General features: G+C 53.0%; 1 protein-coding gene across 1 annotated transcript; it reads left to right on the top strand.

The window, feature by feature from the left end:
- The first annotated feature begins 268 nt into the window (after nt 1-268).
- Nucleotides 269-24,661, top strand: PODXL2 (podocalyxin like 2). The gene is made up of 8 exons (XM_061456050.1): nt 269-408; nt 9,589-9,882; nt 15,643-16,538; nt 17,507-17,581; nt 20,329-20,485; nt 20,605-20,666; nt 21,863-22,042; nt 22,353-24,661. Exons 1-8 carry the CDS (start codon nt 357-359, stop codon nt 22,560-22,562), a joined length of 1,926 nt encoding a protein of 641 aa, XP_061312034.1. The 5' UTR covers nt 269-356; the 3' UTR covers nt 22,563-24,661.
- Nucleotides 24,662-25,365: the final 704 nt, after the last annotated feature.

Genomic DNA, 25,365 nt, shown 5'->3' with positions numbered 1-25,365 from the left:
TTCGGCGGTAGCCGGTTCCCGCCGCGGGGGCTGATCACCCCCGGCCGCGCACGCAGCCGCGCCGCCGGCACTCGTTGTGGGCGCCGCGGGACGCCCGTGCCGGCGGAAGGGGGGGGCACCGGGACAGGGACGGGGGTCGGGGCTGGGCCGCAGCGAGGCGCAGATCTCCCCCCCCCCCACCCCGCTGCTTCCCCGCCCCCGGCGCGGCGGGCACCGGCGGCGGGAGGAGGCGGCGCCGGGATGCGGTGCGGGGCCGGGCGGCGGGCGGGCGCGGCGGCGAGGGGCAGAGCCCGGCGGGCGGCGGGGCGGCCCCGCTCCCCGTGAAGAGGCGGCGCGGCAGGGCAGCGGCCGCCGCCATGCAGCCGTCGTACCGGGCCCCGGCGTTGCTGCTGCTGCTTCTGGCCGCCGGTGAGTGGGGGCTGCTAGGGTTGGGGTCGGGGTGGCCGCCATCCCTGCGGGTTGGGGCGGGCCGGGCGCCGGCAGCGGGTGTCGGTCCCTTCCCTGGGCACCGGGATACCCGCGGGGGCCAGGTCTCCCTCTCTCGACCCCATCCCCGGGCAGCCGCGGCCCGCCATGTGTCCGCTCCCCGGGAACCCCGCGGGAGGCGGGTCCCCATCGCATCCCCCCCCACCCCGCCGGTGATCCCCGGGTACCGGGATCTGTGCGGGGTCCCCATCTCCCACCCCGGAGCTCTCCGTGGGTACCAGACGCTGACCCTAACGGAGCATCGGACCCTTCGGAATGGCTGGTGACAGCCCCGGGACCCCCGGGGGGTGACAGTCGAGCCCCAGGCTCCCGGTATAGACGGGTACGGGTGGGCTTCACCCCGCGGGGCTCCCGCTTCGGGGATGGGGCACAGAGCGCTGGTCCCTGCGGGGTGAGGAGCGGCATCACCCTGGCCAGGGCTGCCCCGAACCCGCCTTCCCTTGCACTGATGCCTCCGTCTGGCGTCGTGGTGATTTTGCGAACAACCGCGAAACTGGCACAAAGGAAAGGGGGAACCGCAAATTGCTCCGCGTTTCCCCAAGAGCCTCCTCGTGTAATTGGGAGACGAGGTGGGGTGCCAGGGAAAAGCAAGGAAGTGCGGGCATAATTGTACTTGGAATGGTTGTGAAGGCTCTGCTTCTATTTATAAATAGTCTGGGGAAATTGTCCAACAAAGGGATCCCCTCAAAGACCCGTGAGGCTGAGGCTGCTTTTTTCCTCCCTATCCTTTTTGTCCTGGATTGTGCTTAGCGTGGAACAGGAGTTGAGAACGGGGACATTTAAAGAGTGGGGGAGTCTTTGTCTTGAGTCATCCTGGCAGTGAGGGGAGGGCTGCTTTCCCAACCATCCGCTGGCTTCCAGCACGACCGAGCTGTGATACGGTGACATCCAGCCCCCGGCACATCTCTTATTACCCCTATCTCCCCAAAAACCTTCACAGAGGAATGTGTCATCCTCGGAGCGGCTCTGTCTGTGAGCTGTGTGCACGGTGCCTCGAGCTGTTGACTGGGGCTCCCTAAAGAGAAGGGATAAAGCCTTTTTAGGATTGCGAACAATAGTGGGCTTAAAGAGCAAAATGGATCAGAAAACCTGTTGGGGTTTGTGCCAGTGCTCCATGGCACAGAAGCAAGGAGCTTTTCCAGCGCCGAGCAGGCAGCCAGTTTTGTGGCTTCCTCCTGGGAGGTTGTCCACATTAGGGAAAACCTCGGGCACGACTGGCAAAGGTCCTTTAGCCACATCTCAGCAAGAGACCCATGTCCCCACCTTCAGCTGGGGGTGCGTGTCCCCACCTTCAGGGTAAGGTGCATGGGGGAGCTGCGGTATCCCCACCCGAAAGGGCTGGTTCTCTCCCCATCACTTGAAAGCTGCGTTTGCTCTGTGGAGGAGGGAGATGGACTTCGTGGTGGCTTTAAAAGGACCATGGCTGACGGTGCTGTGCTGGTGGGAGGGTGTCTTTCCTGTTCTGCTGAGGCTGCTGGAAACTTTCTAGTGCTGCTGCCCAGCTGGTGATGATGTGGAGGATTTGGGTCCTTGGCTTCCCCTGTGACTCTGCTCTCCTGGCACAGAGAGCTGTAGGGGTGGAGGTGAGGGACAGCTCAGTTCCTACTGAACAGGGGATGCTGGGGCTTGTGGCAGCTCTGGGGGCTGGACTCAGTTGGCCACACATCCCTGGACACCTGGATCCCTGCCTGTGCAGGAGGTCAGAAGCAGAGATGCAGCCTGCTGGGAATGTATACATCAAGCCCTGTTATGTTAGTAGCTCTGCTCAGCGGTTTAGGATCTGATCCAGCCTGGAATAATTCAGTGTGCTCCAGTGCTGAAGGATGGGAATAGTTAAAACCTGAGAGTGAGCTGGAGGGTCTGAATGCGATTCCTGGGTGCTTCCCAGGATCGGGAGTGGGATGGGCTGAAGCGGGATCAGGACCCATCAGGCTGCTGGGTAGCACAGGTCTGCTGGCAGAGCATCTCTCCAGGCTCCTGGGTATCTGAGCCTCTTTGCTTTTGCACATAGGAAAATGACGTGGTTGAAAAGAGAGGGAGAACAGAGGGATTTGGTCTCTTCCCTCTTGCTGTCTCCCCAGGTGCTTGTCTGCATGTCGGCTATTGAAGGCTTTTTTTCCTCTTCTGCCTGCTTAGGTCCTTGTTAGTGTTGTGTGAATGAGCCTGTGATGAGGGAGTATAAATCAGGATGGATGTAAATTCCCTGTAGTCAGTTTTTCCTTGGCCTCTTCAGTGCCATAAGGAAATGTTCATTTAATTATAGGCATCAGGGGTAGAAATAACTACATTAAGCCCTCAAGGGGAAGCTGCCGGCGATGAGCTGCACATCAGAGCACACAAAAGTTTCTTCCCCTGCCTCAGCGTGGGAAGCAGCTCCGGCATTTTGTGGATACCTGGATGAGCAGCAGTGGAGCATCTGCATCCCCCTGCTGCAGGGATGGGGGCTGTGGGGAAGAGGCATCATTGCTTGCAGTGGGTGAACCCGCTTCCCATCCGTGCTGGCTGCTGAGACACGTAATCCCAGCAGCACAGAGAGGCTGTTTGTCATCCACACGAGCACAGCCCGCGCAGAGGCAGAGCAAGCACATGTGCTGGGTTCTTCAGAAGGCCAGGGATGCTGGCAGGGAAGATGTGCTCTGCCAGGGCTTGCTTCCACCCCTGGTTACTAGGCTTTGGATGTACAGTCTTGTTCTGGGGATAACATTCTACTGTTGGGAACAGCTCTGCATCCCTCCCTCTGCATGACCCTGCAACCACCCTCAGCTCTCCCTATCCTGCCTGGTGTGTTGTGGAGGTCGACAGGACCCATATGTGTGCCCGGGGACTATCAGACCTTTGCATGAGCTTTTTGCCTAGGGTGCATTGAGACGATTTGGAGACTTGGGGTGAGCCTGCAGCATGGTATGCCAGTGTGTGACAGGGTGGTCATCACCACTGCTGCAGGGGCTGGAGCAGAGTGTAACCATTTTGTGCTCAGTGAGTTTTAATGGCCTTTTGGGATGTAAAAGGCTTCTGTTCTGTTTTGATGGGTGACTGTGTCTTGATGGAAGTCCTTCCAGCATCTGCAGTGGTACTTGCTCTGCCTGGGCAGGGAGGCTTGGAAGATGAAGCAGCCACCAACCTTTATCTGGTATGCTGGAAGTCAGACTGGGTGCTGTGGGGTGTGTGGTCCAGGTTGGGACAGAGTGAGAAGAGGAAGCACAGGCTTTGTCACAGGGATGTTGTGGAATGCTTTGGGCTTGCAAGAGGGCAAAGGAACCTGTGGGCTGTGGTTTCTCTCTTAGATCAGTGGCTTTCATCCTGTGGTCTGTTAACCCTGGGGGCTGTTTGGAGGCTTCTGGACGGTGACTGAGGAAGGCAGGATCACTGTGCTGTCTGTGTGCAGCTGTCTCCCCGGTGCTGTCTCCCCAGAGGCTGCTGCATCTTCCCCCGCCTGAGCTGGAACTGCCACTGATAGCGAGAGGAGCGGAGCAGGCGCTGCAGCAGCACAGGAGGGAGATGTGAAGGCTGAGATGATGTGGGGAAGGAGCGAAGGCAAAGAGTCTGGAGCCTGAAAGCAGCAGGGCTGTGACTCCCAGAAGGGGCAAGAATGGCTTGGCTGAGGTGCTGTGACCTGCTTGTGTGGAGTCTCATCTGTGGAGATGGGTGAGCTCCGAGCAGTCCTGATGATACTGATCCTAGTGACAGGAGAACCTGACTCTTCCCAGCCCTGGGCACCTCTGGAGGTCAGGCTCCTGGTGCACATGTGCAGATAAAGGGCACGTCTGCATCTATCTGCTTTTGCAGTGAAATGCCATTTCCTATGGATGTACCTGGGTCCGCAGGCTATAGACGTCCTCTGCTGAAATGCCAAGGGAGCAAATGCTGGTGGTGCTGTGCAAGGTAGTGCCCGTTCAGTGCATGCAGAACCTGTAGCCTGGTGTTTGAGCTCTCTGTTCCAGCTGTAAAGATCTGTAAGAGCTTAAAGATGCTGGCACAGCTACTGTGTGCTCTAGGGTCTCGCTCTAAAGAGTTGTCCCATTGCAAAGGCTTATCGAGTTGTGCCTTGTCCCTCTTGTTGGTGCAGGTTGCTAAGTGTATGTGCTCCACACAGACACAAGTGCTTTCCCCATTGCTTAGAGGGAAACTCAGCAAGGGGTGTGTGGGAGCTGGATGTGGTTCCTAGGTGGAGCATCCCAGCACAGGTATGGTCTGCAACTCTGAATTAGCACCACATGGGCTTGGTCTGATACATGGACATCCCATGTGCTTCCCTGTGGCAGCTATTGAAGTCTGGGCTGCAGAGATTCCAGGTGAGTGTGGGGAAACCAGCTTGGAAGTCCTTCAGCTGCCTGCAGTTGGGATGCTTTTTGTTATTAAAATTGCTCTATTTTGTTATGTTCTGGGGTTGCTGTATTCCATGAAGTGTTCTGCCCTGAGGCCTCTCTCTGCTCTGCCCCTGGGCCCTGCTCCCTGGTTCCTCCAGGGATGGAATATCCCTGGCAGATGCTTCCCTCATCTGGTCATTGTCTTTCTGTCCTAACTGATTATCAGTAAATGACCCATTCCTGACCCAGCTGTCCCAGGAAATAGTGTTGTTGGGTAACTCTGGGTTTGGGGTCAGCTGGAAAGGGAGGTCAGCGGTAGCGGGGCCAGATGGGCGTTGTGGCTGCCGAGTTGGCAGCATGGAGCTGCTCTGTCCCCCCTCCCTGGTACCCAGAGTGTGGCTGCACCTGAGTGCTGTTGTAAAGGCTCTGCTAGTGAGAGATGGATGAATCAGAGTGTGTGCTCCAGGTGAGTGCTCTTCCCTTCACAGGCACCATTGTGTAGCCACAGCACCCAGGAAGGAGAGGGAAAACCATCCTTCAGCTGGGCAGACCAAAGGGCACACCAGCCCCTGGTAGGTCAAGCTGGTGTGATGACACCTTGAGGGATGTTTGTGACTTTCCTTGGAGAGAAAACTGAGGTTTGCTTGTTGGTAATTAAGCAAGCAAATTTTCAAGGCAGTTTGACACAGTGGCAGCCAGATCCCATCTCGTCTCCCCAGATCCCTGCTCTCATTTCAGCTGGATACAGAAACAAATTATTTTCTCTTTCATTTCTAGTCCTATTCAGTCCTGGGCCAGTTGGGAGCTTTCCACCAGATGTCCCAGCCCATGGAGAAGTGACTTGCCTTGTGGCAAAGGGATAATGTGGTTCTTGGTTAATGGAGAACATACTTGGGGTTCTTTTAGCGTTGTTTAGAAGTGTGGAGCTGCTCTTGTTCGCAGCACTTGGGGAGCACTGGCAGATGTGCTTCCCTCAAATTCTACTGCATCCTTTTCATGCTGCTGAGCAAAACTCCTCCGTCTGCCTCATCTGGGACCACTGCACTGAACTGCACTGAGCTGGACAGGGTGAGCATCTGCACTTCGCCTTGGAGCTGTGTCCTGAGGGGCCCGTGGGGTCAGCACTAGCAAACCCGGTTCATCTGCGCGCTCCTGGCTGGCTCTTGTCCAGTGGCCTTGGGAAGGTAACACTGCACTGTTATTCCCTGTGGAAATCACCTCATTCTGCTCCTTACAGCAGGGAAGCATCTTCTGCAAGGTCAGCGTTGGCTCCACGTGTCGTCTTTGTGGGTGCGCGCAGCTGGAGGGCTCGCAGCCAGCGCCGGAGCTGGTTTGGATGCTCCCTCTCCGCCTTTGTTCCCTCCACCTGCCTCTCCCACTTTCCCTCCTTTCTCCCCCTGCTGTGTGTGCTCTGGGGAGGCTTTTCCTCCCGTGCTCAGCCCCAAGGCTGGCTCTCTCTTTAGCATGCGGAGCCTCATCTCCTCCAGGTTACGCAGAGGTGCCGCAAAAATAGAAATGAAAGACAAACGCCCCATTGAAGCAGCTGGCAAGCCCTGGCTCCGTTCCCTGCTCCCTCCCATCTACACTTGCAGGGCTTTATTCTAGTGCTGCTTTATTCCTATGGCTTGATCTGCCTTTTGGAATACAAAACTGGGAGACTGATTGCTGGTAGAAGGGGACTAATCCCCGGTCCTCACCCGAGGAGGAAAAGGGCCAGCCACCCATGTCTTGGGCATTACATTTCCCCTCTCAGCTGTGCTCCCTGCCTCCCGCTCAGCTCAGCTCCTGCTTTCATTCTTTCTTTGCCCGTTGACAGCTGCGTTGAGCTCCTTTATGAGATGCTTGGAAGAGAGGGGGACGGTGGCAAACCTTGGGTGTGCTGTTTGGCACCTCAAGCCTTTGAGTTCTTGCTGCTGGTGCAAAACGTGGTGTCAGGATGCTGTCCAGGGAGGTTCTGATTTGTACACTGGTGCTGTTAGCCTTATGGCATTCAGGCTGATGCTGCTGGCACAGAGGGTTTCTCCAGGCCATTCTCAGCATCCTGTGCCTGTGGGTCAGGTCCCAAGGCATTGTCTTACTCCAGATCCACCCTAGGAGAAACCTAGCTTGCTCAGTCTGTGTCTATTAATGACTCATTCTTAGGGATGAGGTGGTGTAGCTTTATCTTGGGCTGAGGAGAGCATCCCAGTAAACAAGATAATGCAGCTTAGGGGGTTTAACTGGGTAAACACTTGAGAGTTAAAGGAGGGTAAACAGACTCCCAGGATCTGAGCTTCCCACATGGACGGGATGAGCTCTGGGTGCCCAGGTTCACACGCCAGAAGAGGTCTGCTGTGGCAGTGTAGGCACCATCATGTTGGAGCTGGGTGAGCACCACTGGATCGGTGTGGGGACTGCCCTGTCCATGCTGTGCTTGTGCACAAGAAACTCATTTTGACCTCTCATTTTGAGCTGTGGTTTTCTCCGTGTGTGCACAGCTCACAGGGAGCTGTTCCATCCCTGGGTGCTTTGGTTGGCTCCATGATGCTGCAGAACCTTCCTTCCCCTTCGATACTCTGCCTCTGTTGCTGTTCCCTGTCTGTGGCTGCGCTGGCCTTGGATCAATAGAACAAAATAAATGAGCTGGAGATGTGCTGAAGCCTGGCCCAGGAGTGTATGGGAAAGAGTAACCAATATTGGATTGTGCTCAGTTGAGAGAAGAGTGGAGAAAGGTGGAGAGGGTCAGAGCAGGCAGAAACCTTGAGAAATGCATTTCCAGCTGCCAGCATTCCCAGGACAGGTTTGGGAATCAAGTGAGTAGCAACTCCCAAGCTTTTTGGGCTACAAGCCAGTGTTGTTGATGAACGCACCAGGGCCAGCCCCTCTGCTGCTGCCCTATAGCTCATCTTGGCACTTGCCCTCATCTGGATTGATCCTTCTGGGATGTGGAGCTGTGGGATGCAGTGATGGGGGGGAACCCCAGGAGGTCGCCTGGCCTGCGCCCTTGCCTGGAGGCAGTTCAGCTCTGCTTAAATCACTTCAGGCCACGTGGCTCGAGATCTGCATGCAGCGTCCAAGTGATGTCTCAGCAGTGCTTTGGCAAATCTATTTCTAATACTTGGGGACTGTGCAAGCAGTTCCACACCTGCATTCCAGTGATGCCGCAGTGATGTTCCTCATGGGGGAATTCTCCTCTTAAGGCATTTCTAATGGATGTTTTTGGGATGTTTGGTGCTGCTTTTGAGGTGGTGACTTCTATTTCTTTTCAGACTATTTGTGTTACTGCCATCCTTGGGATCATCGTTAGCTCATCCTATGGTCCTCCTGTGCAGGGAGGAGTCTCCTCGCTTTGTGTCCTTGGCTGATTTCATTGTGATGTTCTCAGTTGTTGTTCCAAGGACACTTAGGGAAATATTAAAGACCAGCAGCTCCAAGGAGAGACCTTGAGGAATTCCACTAATGGCCTCCCTTCAGCACAAGCCTCTCATGTTTTCATATAGCCAATGCCCTACTGTTTGTTGTCTCAGTTTTCCTGCTCACTGGTGCCTGTTCCTGCCTCTCCTGGAGTTGTATACGAGGCACTGTACTTTGTACTGAAGAACAGCTGGATTAGATCTGCTGCGTTTCTCTTGTCTAGCAAATGAGTTCTCAAAGAAAAATACCAAATTAGCCTTCATTTCAGCTTGTTCAATTAGTTCAGTTCAGTGACTAGTTCATTAAGAGCTGGGAAGCACAGGATGAGCTGAGGAAGCAGGAAAACTTGTCCTTTCCTTCTGATCTATGAATAAAAATCAGCTGAGAGAGGATGAGATCTTCGAGCTTTCATGTGCTGAAGAACAGAGGGCTGGGAAGCAATTGGTTCAGTTCACCCACATGAGATACTTTGCTTGCTTAACAGAACTGTTTTAAATGGAAAGCGTGTTTTGGTAATCTCATTTTTTCCCTTCTGTCTCCGTATTTGTCATGGTATTTATGGGTTGAAGAAAGCCAAGTTCCAGGTGCTGTTCTCTTGCTTTTTGATTGAAGTTCAATATGCATGTGAATGTACCTTGACACAAATCACAGTTAAAGTCTCATCTAGGACTCGGGAGGTGTCAGTCAAACCTTCTAATAGATCAAATGGAGATAACAAGGCTGTAATTGGTGCAGGAGGAGTGTGAAATGCAGCCTGCCTGCCTGCTCGGTGTTCGGTCGCTGGTTGCTGCTGGCATCTGACTCCTTACCTGTGACAGCCCTTCCTTATGGTAGCAAAAACTGTGAATGCAAAATGCAGTTGAACTCAATGACTTTAATAGATTTCCAGCCTGCTGGTTTGAAACATGATTGATATTGGTGATGTGAGTAATTCTGTTTTACATCAGTCCCCCTGCATATAATACAGCTGCGGGTCAGGAGCACCAGGGTGAAGTCATGCCTGGGTGGCAGTCAAGTAGGAAACTGTCATTGACTTCACAGTGCCAGGATTTCCTGGTTTAAGGAGCAGACATTCCACCTCCTCTCCAGGATGGTGTTGAACAACCCCATGGTGCTTCCAAAGAGGCAGAAAGCCTTAGAGAGGGTGAACCTTCTTTGTACCACTAAAGAGAGGTGCCCCGGGCTGGGTGGCTTCTGGCACCAGCTCCTCCTGGATGTGAACACTCTTCACGGTTGTGGATGTTTCCCAAAATACCCCAGTTTTCCTCATCGGCTCAGGGCTCAGCCCATCTGCAGGGCAGGGTACCTGCAGGCTGCACACAGCAGCTTGGCTTGGCAGGAGCAGAAGACAAGCACGGTGGGTATCACTCCTGTTTCTGATATGGGTTTACTCATTGTACAGGGACCTTGCACCTCTGCCTTGCCTCCTCGGAGGAGACAACCGCCGATGGCCTCACGTCGACGTCCCTGCTGGAGTTTGCCGTGCTGCCCCACCTGGAAGCCATGAATTCCCATGAACGAGCCAGCCCGGAGCCTGTGGAGCCTGATCTTACCCCTGTCTCTCTGCATGCTGCCCCGGGATCGGGCTTTGCCAGTGAGGAGAATGAGGAGTCCAAGATCCTACAGCCCCCGCAGTACTTCTGGGAAGATGGTGGGGAGCTCAATGACTCCAGCCTGGATTTAGGACCCACAACAGGTAGGTTGTTTTGAACCCATTCCTCCTCCCCGTGCTGTGTGGGGTTTGAGGAGGTGGAAGGATGCAGGGATCCGTGCTGCTTTGACACAACTCTCGCTAAGAGGGCCTGAGATTAAACGTCAGCTCTATTTTCTCACCTCAGTGCCTGATGTGTCCCCAGTGAACCCTGAGCAAGCATAGGCTTTAGAAACCAAGTTACAGCTGAGCCTTTATTCCTGAGCTCCTATGGGCTGGGAGAAGTATTGCCTCCACCTAGCTTCCCATTGCCTCATACCCTTCTTTCTCTCCTTCCCCCTTTTATGTTCTCTTCTCACTCCCTTCTTTCTATTGCTGTCAGTTAAGCGCAGCCTAAAGGTCTCAAGATCAAGGCCATCTTGGGGTTTGAGTCAGAGCTGGCTTCCCTTGGTTAAACTCTGCTGTCCTCACTCCATGATTTCGGTGGGGATTTGACCTTAGAGCAGACAGCAGGTTTGTCCCTTATCCTATTGCCTCCCCTGTCCTGCTTTCTTCCTGAGGGGACTCATGGCCAAAATGAGCTGTGTTAGCACCTGCGCTTGCTTGCCAATGTGGGCTGTTTCTTGAGACCCTTGAGCCCCCCAAGCCCCTCATTGCTCTCAAGGGGGAGGGATGGGAGGAAGGAGGAGGAGGAGCATTGCAGGGTTTCCAGTATCTTAGGAGATTATTTCACAGTGCTCCTGCTCTTAAGTGTCATGTGGGGCACGTATTAAGTGCTACCCAGGGGCCAGGCTTCAGCCTTATCCCTCCTCCCTTACCTGGCATCACTGCCTCCCTGCAGAGGGTCCGACTGAGGTCTACAGTCAGAAAGCACAAGCCTTGTTTGATCTTTGCTCCTGTTTCTGTGACCTTAACGAAGACCTCGCTGAGGGCTGTGCCTTTGGCTGCCAGCTGGGACACGAGACATGCTGTGTAGGGCAGGGGCCATCCCAAAGCCCTTTGCTCACCAATGCTGCTGCTGAACTCATCTGGCTGTGCTCTTGCTGCCCTGTGGCTCATGTGGCCCCGGGGCACTTATGGTCTTGGCCATGGGGAGCTGTGCTGGTGCTGGGGTGGATGCCGCAATGCTCCTACCAGGGCATCTTTGGGCCGTGCTGTGGTTTAGCCCCTCTGGTGCATTGACAGCGTGCTCAGCAGCACTGTTATTTGTGTGCCAGCGGGCACCTGCGTGTGCTCAGGCCTGGACGTGACTTGGAGGCCAGCGTGTGCTTGTGCATTGAGAGGAGCCCGAACCAACCTCGCCTCTTGCACGTGCCTCCTCCCATCTGCATGCACAACACGCTCCCCTCTGCTTCCGTCCTTGCCTGCAGTGCTTTCCTCCATGAGCAGATGTACTCTTTCAGCTGTCCTCTGCACATACCCTATGCAGTGCCCAGCTCACCGCTGCTGGGCTTCCCAGCACTGCCTTTACCCCTGGCCATTGCTGTGGCCGGAGCTCGTGTCTCGGTGATGTTTCAGAGCCATGCTTAATAGAACAGTTTGAATTATTCAAGAGCTGGGAGCACATTTCTCCTTAAAATTTAATTAGAAACCTGCTGTGTGTCATTTTACAATGAAGGATATTGCAATAGCATCCCTCAATTGGACAGCCTTCTCCTGCACGAGAGGTGCACGCAACGTGCTGTGTGCGTGGCAGATTCCATGCGATGCGTGGTGGAGCCGTGTGATGACATCTGTTGGGTTATTTTCAATGTATAAATCCATTAAACAGTTTCAGGCAGCTGCTGTTTAAGAAAGAAAATCTCATGGTGTAAGTTTTCCTGTCGTGGAATTTCTCTGGACAGCAGTGTAGTCTGGTAGAGTTGGTAGCTCTGTCCCAGGCACAGATTTGAGCCCCTGTATCAATTAAGGCACAAAGCAGGATTGTGATAGTACTGGAGAGAAAATTCCCTGCTGTGAAAGGAGACCTGTGCTGGCTCCTTTCTGTGTTTGGTGCCTGGAATTGGTGGCGTTAGGCCAGATCTCCTGAGATTTCATAGAACCGTGGAACGGTTTGTGTTGGAAGGGACCTTAAAGCTCATCCAGTTCCAACCCCTGCCATGGGCAGGGACCCCTTCCACTAGAGCAGCTTGCTCCAAGCCCCTGTGTCCAACCTGCCCTTGAACACTGCCAGGGATGGGGCAGCCACAGCTTCTCTGGGCACCCTGTGCCAGCGCCTCAGCACCCTCACAGGGAAGAGCTTCTGCCTAAGAGCTCATCTCAGTCTCCCCTCTTTCTATGAGTCACCTTTCTTGTATTTTACTGCTGTAACGTCCTTCTGCAGTCTGTGAGGGGACCCCTCTGCCTTTGTGTGACTCTGGGGCTGCAGGAGGTAACAGCTAATAGCAATCTGCAGCTGCTGCTCTGGGGCTTTAAGTGCACTCAAATATCCTTTAATAATACTTCAGGAGCTCGTGTGGCACCAGGGGCCAGCTGTTGGAGACAACAAACCCCAGTGGCAGGGCACAGCTCAGCCTGGGGCTCTGATCCCTCTGAATAACCTGCTTCTGCTGGTTTATGCTATGGAGCAGTCATTCTGGATTGACACCAGTGACACCAGCCTGGGAAGGAGCCTGAGATTGATCTCACTCTGTCTGGGAGTGCACAGAAGTGCATGTGTGCTCACCCGTGCCCAGCTGCTACCCAGTGGGGCTGCATCTGGGAGAGATGGATTAGCTCTGGTGGGAATGGGGATGCATATCCTTATGGAAAGAAGCAGCATGTGATTCATACTGCAGCCAAGAGGCAAGTCAGTGGAGCTGTGAAGCTGCTGCTTCTGCATCCCACTGCCTTCAGGAGCTTCCCAGCCTGCTGTTTGGGTTTGGCTGCTTTGATTCAGCTGTGGTATCAAACTGGCCTGAGCCACAGATTAACCCTTAAGACAGAGAGGACCTGCAGGAACTCGCATCTCCCTTCTTCCCACCTTCCCCATCTTGTTTTGCCTGGAGGCTTCCAATCCCCGTGTTCACTTCTGTCACACTGGATTTCCTGAGCAACAGATGCAACATCTCTTCTAGATTTAGGGCTAGAAGGTGGGTGCCTTGAGGGCTGCAGGGCCCTGATTGTTAGTGGAAGAATTATATGGTGGCTTATCCATCCTGGGGAGCTCCTTGGTTTGCCCCTGTCTGTGTTTGCCTGTGGCTCAGAACACAGTGCCCCATGTGTTCCCTTTCCAGTGAAGGCTCTAGATTGGGGCATCCTAATCACTAACTGCTGGGAAGGGAGGGTGAATGAAGGCACTCAGTCCCTCTTCTCCCTTGCCCCAAAACTGAATCTCCAAGGATTGGAGTGCAGCATCACATCTTGTCATGTGCTGGGCTGGCACAGAGCTCAGTTTGTTACAGCCAGGGTCTGCTCCTCTAGCTCCAAGGCTCTGTCCTTGAAGACCAAGGCTTGTCTGTGCTGGAGCTATCAAATCTGGTATCACAGATTGGTGATTCACTGGGATGGCATGTGGTGATTTGGGGGGGGGTGGAATTGTAATCTTTTAATTATTCATAGTAATTAGCAGAAGGGGTTCCCAGCAGAGCACGGCTGAGGGGTTGCAGGTCAGACAAGTTAGAAGGATCGCATTCAAAGAAGTTTTCTGACCAGCTAAAGGGATAAAATCTCTTCCATCCCTAACTGATATAGTGAGATTCCCTTCTTTCTGTGAGGAAATACTTGCTTCTGGCCAGAGCCATCCCAGCATCTCTCACCCTTACTGAAATCGGCTGCCTCTTTATCCAGACTGACAGCAAATCTGGTGTTCTTAATAGCATCTTCAGCCCGAGCACTAATGAAATGAAGCACCTGGTAAAGGCTGTCTGCATAAGGAGCTTAGTGCTGAGCAGCCGCCTGCCCCAGCTCAGCTCCTGGATGCCTCTTGTTTATGCCTTGGTTTAGTGGACACTCACACCTCAAGTGATCAATCCTGGGGCGAGCCACCTCAACCAAATATGATGCTGGCAGAGGCTGACCTGTGAAAAAGGGTTTCTCTGTCTTATTCTGTCGCAGCCAGCCCTACCTGGCTCTGTTTGGGTGCCTGGTCTCTACCTGGAGCCAATTCCAAGCGTGATAAGACCTAACCACTTTGCTACCATGGGGTCTCTCTTTTAACTATAATCCCTCTTGTGTGTGGACCTGTCTTGGAGTCACCGATACTACCTTCTCCTAGTTCTGGAAGATGAGGCTATTAGCCCAGACCGGCTCAATTCCAGCACCAGTAATTGCATTTTGCCTCTTTGAAATCCCCCCGCAGAGTAAATCCAGTGGAATACATCTCTTTGTAGGAAGCCTCCCTGCTCTATACTGCAAAACAGTGAGCAGAGCCTGCCTCAGAGCTGGCTGTGTTACAGTGCACCTCGCACTTCCCCAGGTTAGCATGTGCTTCAGGAAGAATGGTGCTATTGAGCTGAGGGGGGGGAGCCCAGGAGTGTTCATGGCTTTATTACAGTGCCTTGTGGTTATCAGTAATTCAATCACTGGATAACATGATCTTCCAGTTTAATCCAATCAAGACCTTATGGTCAGGTTGTGTGGACTAAAACCAGGGAGGATCACCCTTTTTCTGCGCTGTCCCAGTTGCCAGTAGTGCAAATAGAGGGAACCTTGCAGGGCAGCAGCTGAGAGCAGGTTTTCTGAATGGAGGAGCAGCAGAAATGGACTGAATTAACAGCTGGCTGGGAATCTCTTCTGGTGCAGAGCCAAGGCTCGGCCCATCTGATGTCGGGGAAGTTCTGTATTGATTCTGGGGGAAGCAGGACATGGCCTGCCCCTGCAGAGGTTTGGAGCTGGTGTTCACCTCTCCCAGGGCAAATCATCTCCTCAGACAAAGGGAATGCATTTGTGTGACCCAGCCCTGGGCCTGTGAGAGATGCAAAGGGCAGGACGTGGAGGGCTGTGCAAGATGCTTCCTTTAGAGAAGAGCCTGAGGGTCTTTGTAAGAGAGGTTGGAAGGGAAAAGCTGGGGAGGGGGACTGGGGGAGGCAAAGCCACTTGGATGCTGCAATATGAGCAATATCACTGCTGGTGGGAAGCACTGAGGGGTGAGCTAAGGCTGTGACGGCAGAGAGGTGAGGTGGAGGTGTGGAATTTCAGATGGGTGAGCCAGCCTCCCAAGGGGATGGGGTGACTGAAGCTGCCCACTGTGCTCATCTGGGCCGTCCCTGCTAGACTGGAGATGCTGGGACAGGGCCATGGTTCCATGAGCGGTTCCGAGCTGTCCCCCTCTGAGCATCATGGCATGGATGCTTTCTTGTGTGTGGCTGGGAGGGGTTTGTGGCATTTCAAAGATGCCCAGGGTGATGCAGGTTCTGGGGCCAGGGAGGAGGATTGGGTTTGCTGTGCTTTTTTTTCTCTTCCTTAGTGTTTCCCCTTTAGCTAGTGGCTGACTCCTGCTACCACCCCATAGCTTTCTGAATCCCATCTGCAATGAGTCTCTGGGTCCCAGCCTGACTTCTGACACTCAAAACCTCACCTTAAACATGCCACATATCAAAGCTGTTATTTATTATTGTCTCTGAAAATGCCTGAGGACAAAAAGGAGTGGAGAGAATGAACAGGTGGGTTATCCCTAGGGAGAGTGGGTTCACTGGGATGTGCAGGACGTTGTGCTGCACTTGTCAGATGGGATTGTTCTTTTTTGTGGCAGGCTACCTGCTCTTAGAGGGTCACTGCTATTGAACCCCATCTGTGGCTGGACACATACAATGGGGCCAGCTCTCTGCCTTTCTGGGTTCATGATTACTTGGGATGTGACATGAAGTCCTTTGGGTCTCATTTTAGATTACAACTTCCCTGCTGCATCTCAGAAGGCCGGGCAGAAAGGGAACAGGACACGGGTGAAGGACAGCTGGGCACCAGCCACTGTGCAGCCATCGGCAGAGCTTGTTGATCCCGACTCGCGCACGCCTTTCTCCAGCACCCTGGAGGAGGAAGAGGGGCTGCTCCCCATAGAGCACCCCAGAGGAGGAGTGGAGAGCTTCCAGACCTCTGGGCCAGAGGTTACATCTGCTGAACCCATGGGCCAAGAGGACTCCTTCTCCCTTCTCTTTTCCACAGTCTCTGCCAGGCCAGGAATTGTGACTGAGGCAGCCCCAGGAGAGCAAGAGGAGGATTCTGTTTCCGCAGGCTTAGACCTGGGCAGCAGCATGGGACCAGGTCTTCTGCCTGTGTCCTCTGTGTTTTCACCTACTGTTGCTGCAGGGTCTCCCAGTGATTCAGAAGAGTCTTTTGAGGTGACAGCTGGGGACACGTGGGCTGTTGGAGGAGCAGACTCGGAGCTGACTGTGACTACCACAGGAGCAGAGCTTGCAGAGGCCACAGTGGAGGATGACGGGGAAGAGCTTTCATCGAGAGAGGAGGTCTCAGAGTACACAGTGGGGTGGGAGCTGCTGGAGCCCACGGTGCTAACTGAAACGGAGCAGACAGTGGAAACACTTGTGGGGACACCCTCTCCTGCAGGCAGCTCCCCGCACACCCAGACTTTACCTGGGAGTGAGCAGCACCACACTTCATCTGCATCTCCATGGGACAGGGCTGATGAGGCTGTGCTGGATCCCATTTGGAATGACACTGAGCCAGCCACTGAGACTGCAGCAGCAGAGAGGAGCTTGGCACCACAGGCTGGGGACTCCCGCATGGCCATGCTGCCCACAGAGCTGCCCTGGGACTCAGCACAGGTAACACTAGGAGCAGGGAGTGGGTGCGAGGTGTAGTGAGGATAGTTGGGAGTGTCCCTTTTTGGGGGGTGTTTAACCCCTTAAACCATACCCACATCCCTAAGTCTGGCTGGTGGATGTAGCTGCTTCTGTTCTCCCCACCAAAACTGGGTTTTGGGGTGAATTTTCCACAGTTTTGGGTATCCATCCTCCTGCTCCTCCCAAGCAAACTGCTGCACAGAATCCTGCTTCTAATAAACACCTGCCCTCTGGGGCATGCACAGCAGTGAAAGCTCCTTGTTTCCTCAGCCTGCATTATTGGAAGTGTCAGGACAAAAATGGCCCTAAGGATTTCTGGAAAGGGAGTGAGAAGGGAGTGCTATTTTTGCTGGTGCTGCCTGCAGGGACCAGCTGCAGAGCAGGGTACAGCAATCTGTGAGGATGCTGGGCTAGGAGAGCCTGGGGGAGAGGAGGTGTGAGGTGAGCTGCAGTGCCTGGATACAGCAACCTGGCAGCTGGTTGAGGATGGACACGCAGCAGGAGCTGGCTCTGCGAAAGTACCAGGGAATGCTTTTAATACTGCTTTCTGCCCCTCAGTACCCAAGTAGCATGAGCAGGTGACTTAGTCCTTCTGTGCATCCTGTCCTGCTTGCAGAGTGCTGCCCTCTCTCCTCAGTTTAAGGACTAGAGAAGCTTTTGTGTTCAGTGCTGATCACATATGGAATCAGGCTGCAGGCTGGACAGCTTTCTACTGAGTGAGTCCTCCTCCAGTCTAGAGGTGGAAGGAAAGTGGGCTTTGGCAAGCTGGCATAGTAACCTTGTCTTGCCCTGTGTGCTAGCACTGAAATGGTGATTCCTCCTCAGTACAGAGTTACACCCTTTGAGAAGTGCTTCTAGGGGGTACATCACAGCCCCTTGGCCCTGTCCCTTGTTTCAGCAGGAGAGCTGCATTCTCTACCCAAACTCAGCTCTTTGTCTTGTCTCTCCAGGTGATCTGCAAAGACTGGAGCAACCTTGCGGGGAAGAACTACATCATCCTGAACATGTCAGATAACATCGACTGTGTAAGTCAGCCCAAAGACATTCGATGGCAGAGGGGGAATAGGGCTTGGGGACGTGGAGGCAGGCGCAGCTCTTGCTGTCTACTTTCACTACAAAACATTCTAAATCACGAAATCTCAGCTTCCCTGTAGAGGCTGTGGAGAGAAGGGGAGGAGGACAGAAATGTTGCTGTTCTCCAGGAGGGAAAAGGGTGGGTGGAGAGTGATGATTTTGCTCAGTCTAGCACATGTCAGTCTCATACTGGAGTTTTGACTCCCTTGTGGCTGCTAGTCTCTGCCATCAGTACCTGGATCGTCATGAGGTCTTTTAACATTGCACCTCTTGCCGACGGGACTGAAGTGCGATTCTTCTTCCCTCCTCTCTTCCTCTTCCTTACCCTCCTTCCAAGATATACTAATGTCTTCTGATGGCTCAGAGGAATGGGGACTCCCCATTTGCACTGTGAATGGTTTGGTGTCAAGTAGCTTTCACTAAATCTTCCTTAAGTGCCTCTTCTCCCCACCCTGTTATCTGTGTGTTATCTGGGTCTGTTCACCAGCCACGCTCTGCTGATCCACTGCCTGTCCATCCATCCCCATAAAGCCACGGTTAATTCATGAGCTCAGAGCCCCTTGTGGGTCCCTTTTAAAGGGGCTCGTTCACCTCTGCTGGGCCTTTTATCAGCACTCAAAAACCTGTTGTGAGGGGCTTGGGGTCAAGGTGCCCTTCATAATTCTAGGCAATGATTATGAGCCTGACAGCCTGAGACTGGAATGTTTCATTGGGGAACTATGGCCTCGTGTGTCAGTGCTCCTGCTTTCTGCAGCTCCTTTGCTTTGGTTCCTGCAGGGCAGTTCCTGTACACCCTGCAGGATGCTGACTGCTTTGAGGGGAGATGAAAAGTCAATCTCTTCTTGACTTAAGCAAACCAGTTTGAAGAGTTCTAAATATCTCTGCTACAGTTCACAATTGCAACTCGGATTGAAAGCCAGAGTCCTGCTGCCCCATTTCCTCCATGTCCCAGTCCCCATTGCTCTTTCTTCTACCTCTGTGGTTAATTAATGCAAGTTCATTTTGTCATGTGTGGTACCTTGCTTCCCATGGTCCCTTGCCCTTGTGTTGGTTAAACCAGTGGAGGGGCAGAACTGGCAAGCAGATGTGCAGATGTCTCAGCCAAATGATGCCTTCACTATTGAATCCTTGCTAAAAGAAGACAGTGCCAGGGATAGGCAGGGCTGAACTGGTTTTCTACTTGATTTCACGTTTCAAAACAGATTTCTCTGCCAAAGATTTGTGCTGTCCTCCCCTTTATTCAAAGGGACACGTGTTAACACACATATTTAACATGAACATCACTTTGTTCCCTGCATCCCATTACCACGTTCATGAAGTTGGAACCAAGCTCTTCTCCTTTCCAATGGTGTTGATGCAGTTTGTTTCTTACCCATGGTAACTTGCTCAGTTTGGGCAACTCACCGATCCTCTGCTTGTACTTTCTGTTTCCTGGTTTCCATACCTGAGCCCTGTGGTGGTTGGATTTCCAGGGTTGCAAAGGGAGAACCTACATTGCAGGTGCTATAGTTCAAATTAGTGTGAAGGGGATTCCTCACGTTTCCTGTTCTGATGCCATGGATCATACAGGAATAGGTAGTCACTATTCCTCTGAGCCATCAGAGGAACATTTCTCTGTTTCATGTTTCCTATGTTTTGATGATGATCGGGTGCAATACCGAGTCCCACTGAAAAGCAGAGGGACTGGGAGGATGCTTAGCCCCTTCCAGAGGGTTGCACCTTGGGCTTTAACACTCTTCATAGTGCCAGGCTCTTGCCTCCTGCAGGGATGATGTCTGTATCACTGGGTTAAGCTGGCAGCCCATTTATCTTCCTAATGGGCTCTGGGCAAGGGAGTCACTTCAGTCTCTCTCTGGGCACATCTCCCATTCCATATCCCTGGGCATTTTGCCCAGGTGAGGACTGCAGGATCTGACCCAGCAGTGGTGCCTGGCTGCGCACCGGGAGGTGACCTCCATATTGGCTTATGTGCGTTCAGGCTCCTTTGAGCTCCTCTTTCTCCACCATGGACAATTTATCAGTGCTCTGCAACCTCAGCTTTGCCCATCACATCTCACTTCTGTCCTTGGGCTCTTGGGCTGAGCTGCTCCCCCTCCTCTGCATCGCCCAGAGCAGAGCCAGGACCTGGCAGCCCGGTGCTGCATCCTCTTGCTTCCCATGCCCAAACCACAACCCGGTGAGGTGAGGGCACTGTGATTCAGGCCCCAGTCACTGGTGTCTCTTCCAATTAGGCCATTTTGGGCACAGGCCTGTGCCTGCCCTGAGCGCTTCGGATTGCCATGGCAACGAGAGCTCTCCATTTTATTAATCAGCTGCGTGGCCCTCATGTTGCCACGGCAACCAGAGACAGGAATAGAAACCCAGGAGTGGGAAAGCAGCAAAGGAGCAGTCAAGGGGTGGCTCGAGCATGTTGTGGGGCTGAGCGGCACCCGCTGCATCCTTCTTACCATAACAGCACCTCAGCACCCCAGTGAGCCAGGGGACCTGGGCTTGGCACTGTGTAGGGTGTATGGAGACCACAGGAGCTGAGGAGAAGGGCTAATGCATCAGGAGATGTGTGTGGGTCCAGCGTGGGATGAGCAAGGAAGCGCTGGACCAGGTTTAGCATTGCTTTTGACCATGCAGTTGTGCCAGCCCTGTGGTGCTGCTTCTGCCCCATCCCCACCATGTGGTCACCAAGGTGCCTTTCCTGCGGCAGGAGGAGTTTCGGCTGGAGAAGGGTCCCCAGCTGCTGGCGCTGGTGGAGGATGCCTTCTCCAGGCAAGCGGATGGACTGCAGGACCGCTGGCTCATCTCTCTGAGCAAACCCAACGAGAACGACAAGCACTTGCTGATGACACTGGCAGGGGAGCAGGGTAAGTGCTGCAAGAAGGAGCCTGCAAGACCTCCATCCTGCTGGGGATTTCAGACTGATGGGTGCATCTGAGCTGCACTGAGCTGAGCAGCGCTGATCTCTTCCTCTCCTTCTTCACAGGTGTCATCCCTACAAAAGATGTTCTCATGGCACTGGGGGATGTTAAGAGGAGCTTAGCAGAGGTAAGAGCCTGTCTGCCTGCCTCCATTTGTTAAGACTAGCTATACAATTAAAATAAGCAACTTGAAAGCTGGGAGCATATCTCAGCCTAACCGAGTGCAGGCAAACAGATGAGTCAGACACTTGGCAAACTCTCTTCTCCACTCTCTGGTAGCTGCCAGGCCATCAAATGTCTGCTCCCATTAAGAGAGTAACTATGGGTTATTCCCTCCTTGCTTTTCTGGCTTGGCTGTGAAGCTGCTTTTCACACATTCGTTTTGTTGGGATACTTGGTCTCATCCCTTCTACGCTATTGCCAGTGGCAATGTGGGTGCTGCAGAGCCCCAGATTGGGCCCTGCTCACCCTACAGCTGATTTACATGCACTGGCTGCTCTCAGGCTTTGCTAAAGAGGTGGGAGAGGTGCCTGCACTAGATGAGACATGTTCACACACTTTCTTCTGCAGTGCCAGGGTCTGCATTTCACTCCTTTAGACAACAGTCTACACAAGGGCAGGCAGAGGAGCAGAGGTGAGGGATGCCAGGCTCCTCTGCCAGCTGCCTCTAGCCCTCATGTATTCCCTTCTAACCCTGGGCGGCTTGGAAGAGGATGGAGATGAGGTCAAATTAGCCCCATGATCTCGACTTTGGCTCTTAGGGACATGTAGGCACCAAGGGTTTTATTCTGCTTGGATTTGTTACACTGTTGGAGTAATTCTGCTGGTTTTAGCCCCTTGCTGGCTGTCTGCTCCTAGGTTTTCACCCGACCTATCAAACTGGAGCAGTTAGGCAAAGTAAATTAAGTGCTTGGTGTGTATTGCTTGGCTTACACCAGAGAAGGTGCAAAAAGCCAACCCGGTAGAAACTGGGTAACCAAAGTATCATCAGCTGGAAGTGTCCAGGAAGGATTTGTGTTGGTGCAAGGTGTGATTTGCCACTGTGCCCCTATGCAGGCCTTCTTGTCTTGCACATAGGTGTGATCCTTGCGTAGGTGGTCAAGGTAAGATGATGCCTACTGTCATCTGCTGATGTGCCAGCTTTCGGAAGATGGTGTTCTATTTAGTTATGTGCCTTCTAGTCACGGAAGCCAGTGTACATCCTGACTCCCCAGTGCTGGCTTTTAGTTCTTCTGCTCGCAGTGGTGGTCCTGTACTTGGACCCTGGAAAGTCTGAACAGGATCCCATGGGATTTACTGTATCCCTTCCTTCCTTCCTTCCAGATCGGCATCCAGAACTACTCAACCACCACGAGCTGCCAGTCGCACCCCAACCAGACACGCAGTGATTATGGGAAGCTCTTTGTGGTCCTGGTGATCATCGGCTCCATCTGTGCCATCATCATTGTATTGGGGCTCATATACAACTGCTGGCAGCGACGCCTGCCCAAGATGAAGAACATGGTGAGCACTGGATGAGCAGAGAAGGTGGCTAAACTCTTAGCTCTTGGGATGGAGGGGATTGGGAAGTTGAGGGAGGTGGATTTCCCCTGTCCACTTAGCTGGATACACTGCTGGAGCAGCAAGGAAGCCCATTCAAGTGTAAGAGATTCAAAGCTGTGCTCTTTGCCACTGTGAGGGCTGGGCTAGGAGTAGATGTTCCTTTTTGCACTGACCCTGCAGGGTCCCTGGTGGCCCTCAGAGCCTGTTGTGATTGTGCTCCTCAGCAGCATTAAGACCTGTCCCCCTTTGTCTCCATTTGTGTTCCTCACAGTCACACGGCGAGGAGCTGCGCTTTGTGGAGAACGGCTGCCATGACAACCCCACCTTGGACGTGGCCAGTGACAGCCAGTCGGAGATGCAGGAGAAGAAGCCGAGCGTGAATGGTGGGAACACCATCAATGGGCCAGAGAGCTGGGATGTGCTCATCAACAAGCAGGCGAGCGAGGACGTGGATGTGTTTGAGGAAGACACGCATCTCTAGAACAGGAAGGGAGGGAACCACCCCCTCACATACACTTGTCTCTCTCCTATCTTAACTGATGGACCACGGGATCAGGTGGCTTCTCAGGAACTTCTTAAAGGCTTGGAAGAGGTCAAGTCTTTGTGGAAGTTTTCCCAGTGGAAGTCCTGAGCCCGCATCTGAGGCTTGGAGCCAGGAGGATCCCTGACCAGAGGGAAGCGGGAGGGGTGGGTTTGTAGGTCTCTGTGTGTGTGTTCCTATCAGTAGCACCAATGCTTTCATCGCCTTTAAATGCACTTACTGTAGCTCTCTGGTAGTGGCTGAGAGTGGCTGGGCTTGAGAAGCAAGGTGGAGAGGCTGAATCTGCCAGCAAGAGTCCAGCTCTGAGAGTAAATTCCCTTTGGGAGTGCAGCTGGAGTTCTGGCAGCCAGATCCTGACCTTGAGATCATGCTCAGTCCCTGCAGGTGCAGTAAAACCTCTGCATTCCAGGTGGAGGGGAGCGAAGACTCAGTGAGGTCCTGGTCAGAGGTTGCCTTCCACAGCTGAAAAGAGGTTTTGTAGTGCTCTAGTGCTCAGCTGCTGGTGAGGTGAGCTCTTGATACTGGGGAAAACGTCCTTCTGTTATCTCATTTCCCCCACACACCACAGACAGCCCCGTTCCAGCTCCCTAGCTGCAGGCTGAGTGTGCAGAGTTTGAGCACTTTACCCTTGCTTTGACTGATTGCAGAGAATTCAGTGCCATGGAACAGCATCTTAGCTGGAAATCCGCTTTAGGTCAGAGAGTTGCTGGGAAAGGTCATTTGAATGCCTCTTTCATGCAGTAGCCTGTGAAATGAGCAGCAAAGTATCCCTGTGTGTCTCAGTTTTAGAGTCCACCCCTGTTTTCCAGGGTAGTTTGGTTTCAGTGGGTCTTTTTGAGGTACATGCAGAATATTGGGGCTTTTCAAAGGGAGAGAAGTAAGAAGTCAGACACAGCCAATTTTCTGGTCCTTTTGTTTCCTCCTCAGCATCCTGCCCGGGGGGGGGGGGCGCTGTTTATTGTCCCACCTGTGTAAATCGGGGTAGCATCTTTCAAACCACTGCATTTAAGCAAGCCGAAAAGCCAGTTCGGATGAGATGAGATCTAAGAGGTCCCCAATGAACGTTGCTCAGGAATGCCTCAGGCAACTTTGAGGCTCCAGCTCCTCCCTGAAGATGTGTAATAAAAGGCACGTGAATGCATAATTGTTCTCTGAGCCCTGCCTAAACTCAGAACTACAGTGGAGCCCGAGATCCCAGAACATTGTTTCTCTTGTCATTGAGGGACTGAGGGGCTTGCTTTGGTCAGATGCAGCAGTATTCCTCTGTTAGGTGATGTGTGTGCTTGCTTACTGCAAGGTGCAGCTTTGCCTTTGGTCTTTAAGGGAGCCTTTGTACAGAAAGACCCCAGATGTGCAGCCTGATGCCGAGCCTGTAAATCTATCCCTGTATGTACAGATCTTTTTAGCATGTTCACCCCTGGTGTGGGTGCCTCAAGTCAAGGTACACAGTCTGCTGGTTCATTCTGCATAGCGCTTTGCATGCAGACTGAATCACAGATCACCTCGATGGAGGACCACTTTGCTATCAGTCTCTTAGGGATTCGTGAAAGGTGACAATAGCCTTTGGTTTCCTATCCAGATTCCGGTTTCCTATCCAGATTCCAGTTTCCAGTGGTTTTATCCCACCTCCACACCTTTCCCTGTGTTACGTAGGAGACGGTGATCATCAGCTCCTTTTGGATCTTGTTAGTTGCAGCGATGCTCAGAGGAGTTCCTTCTCCCCCCCATCAGTTGATAAAGGGGGACAGTCCATGGATATGGACATCCACCCAGTGGCCCTTCTCTGACCACCCTGATGGCTCCTGCTGAGCGGGATGGATCTGTGCAGTGGAGCTGCCCAGGTTCAGTGGCTGTGTTGATGGCACTTTGGGGCTCACAGGATTAAATGCGAGTTGTTGTTACAGTACAAGGAGTTCATTAAAGCATGGAGTTAAGGTTTGAGTTTGTATAGCACTTAGCATAATGAGGCCCTTAGGCACTGTCACCATCTCAGTGTTTCAAAGTCAAATAATCCTCATTAAAGATGTTTTTAATGCTCAGTGGCTATTAAAATAATAATGCCACTGATAGATGTGAATCAGTTCACCCACAAAACACTTCTTTGGTGCCCATTATCACCAGGAGCTGCTTTGCTGCCCTGTTTTCTCTCCACTTTACTAATCAGAGAGACAGCAAGGTGCTGATAAAGCAGTGCTGGGCTTAGCACCTCCTGATCTGGTGTAAAGTGCTCAAACTGTAAAGAAACCAAGGGGGCTTTGTGGGCTTATTCATAAACTACCAGATTCTCCTCATTCACTCTTCCAGCTTCTTATGGCCTCAAGTTTTGCAGACTGTGGAGCTCTCTTCTGTGTCCAGAGCATCCAGGTGGTCTTGAGAGTGTCCAAGGGTGGCTGTCACGAGGCTGCAAACACCTTTCTGCTGTCTCTGACAGAGTGTACCCGGCTGTATGATCTCCATTTAGCCCTGGACATCCCTGGTTAATAGCATTTCACTTTAGTCTGGTGATAACTTTTCCTACCTTCTTTCTCTGTACCGTGTTTTTGCACTAGGCAGATCTTGTTAAGTCGATTGCACTGTTGTCCCTCTCCCCCAGCCCTGCAGAGAAGGGTCATCCAGGACCTGCGGGCTGGGGAGCACTGTGGAGCCCGCTCCCTCTTGTTGTTCAGCGCTTGGGTTTCCAGCTCTGCGCAGGGAGGATTTAAAGAGAAACTTTGTCTCAGCGTTTGTAACGGGAAGCTTTTCT

The sequence above is a fragment of the Pezoporus flaviventris genome, unplaced genomic scaffold, assembly GCF_033815535.1.
Source record: "Pezoporus flaviventris isolate CSIRO_AGI_PZ_B2104156 unplaced genomic scaffold, CSIRO_AGI_Pfla_v1 ptg000021l, whole genome shotgun sequence".
NCBI classification, from domain to species: Eukaryota; Metazoa; Chordata; class Aves; order Psittaciformes; family Psittacidae; genus Pezoporus; species Pezoporus flaviventris.
This window is presented reverse-complemented; position numbering and strand designations above follow the sequence as displayed.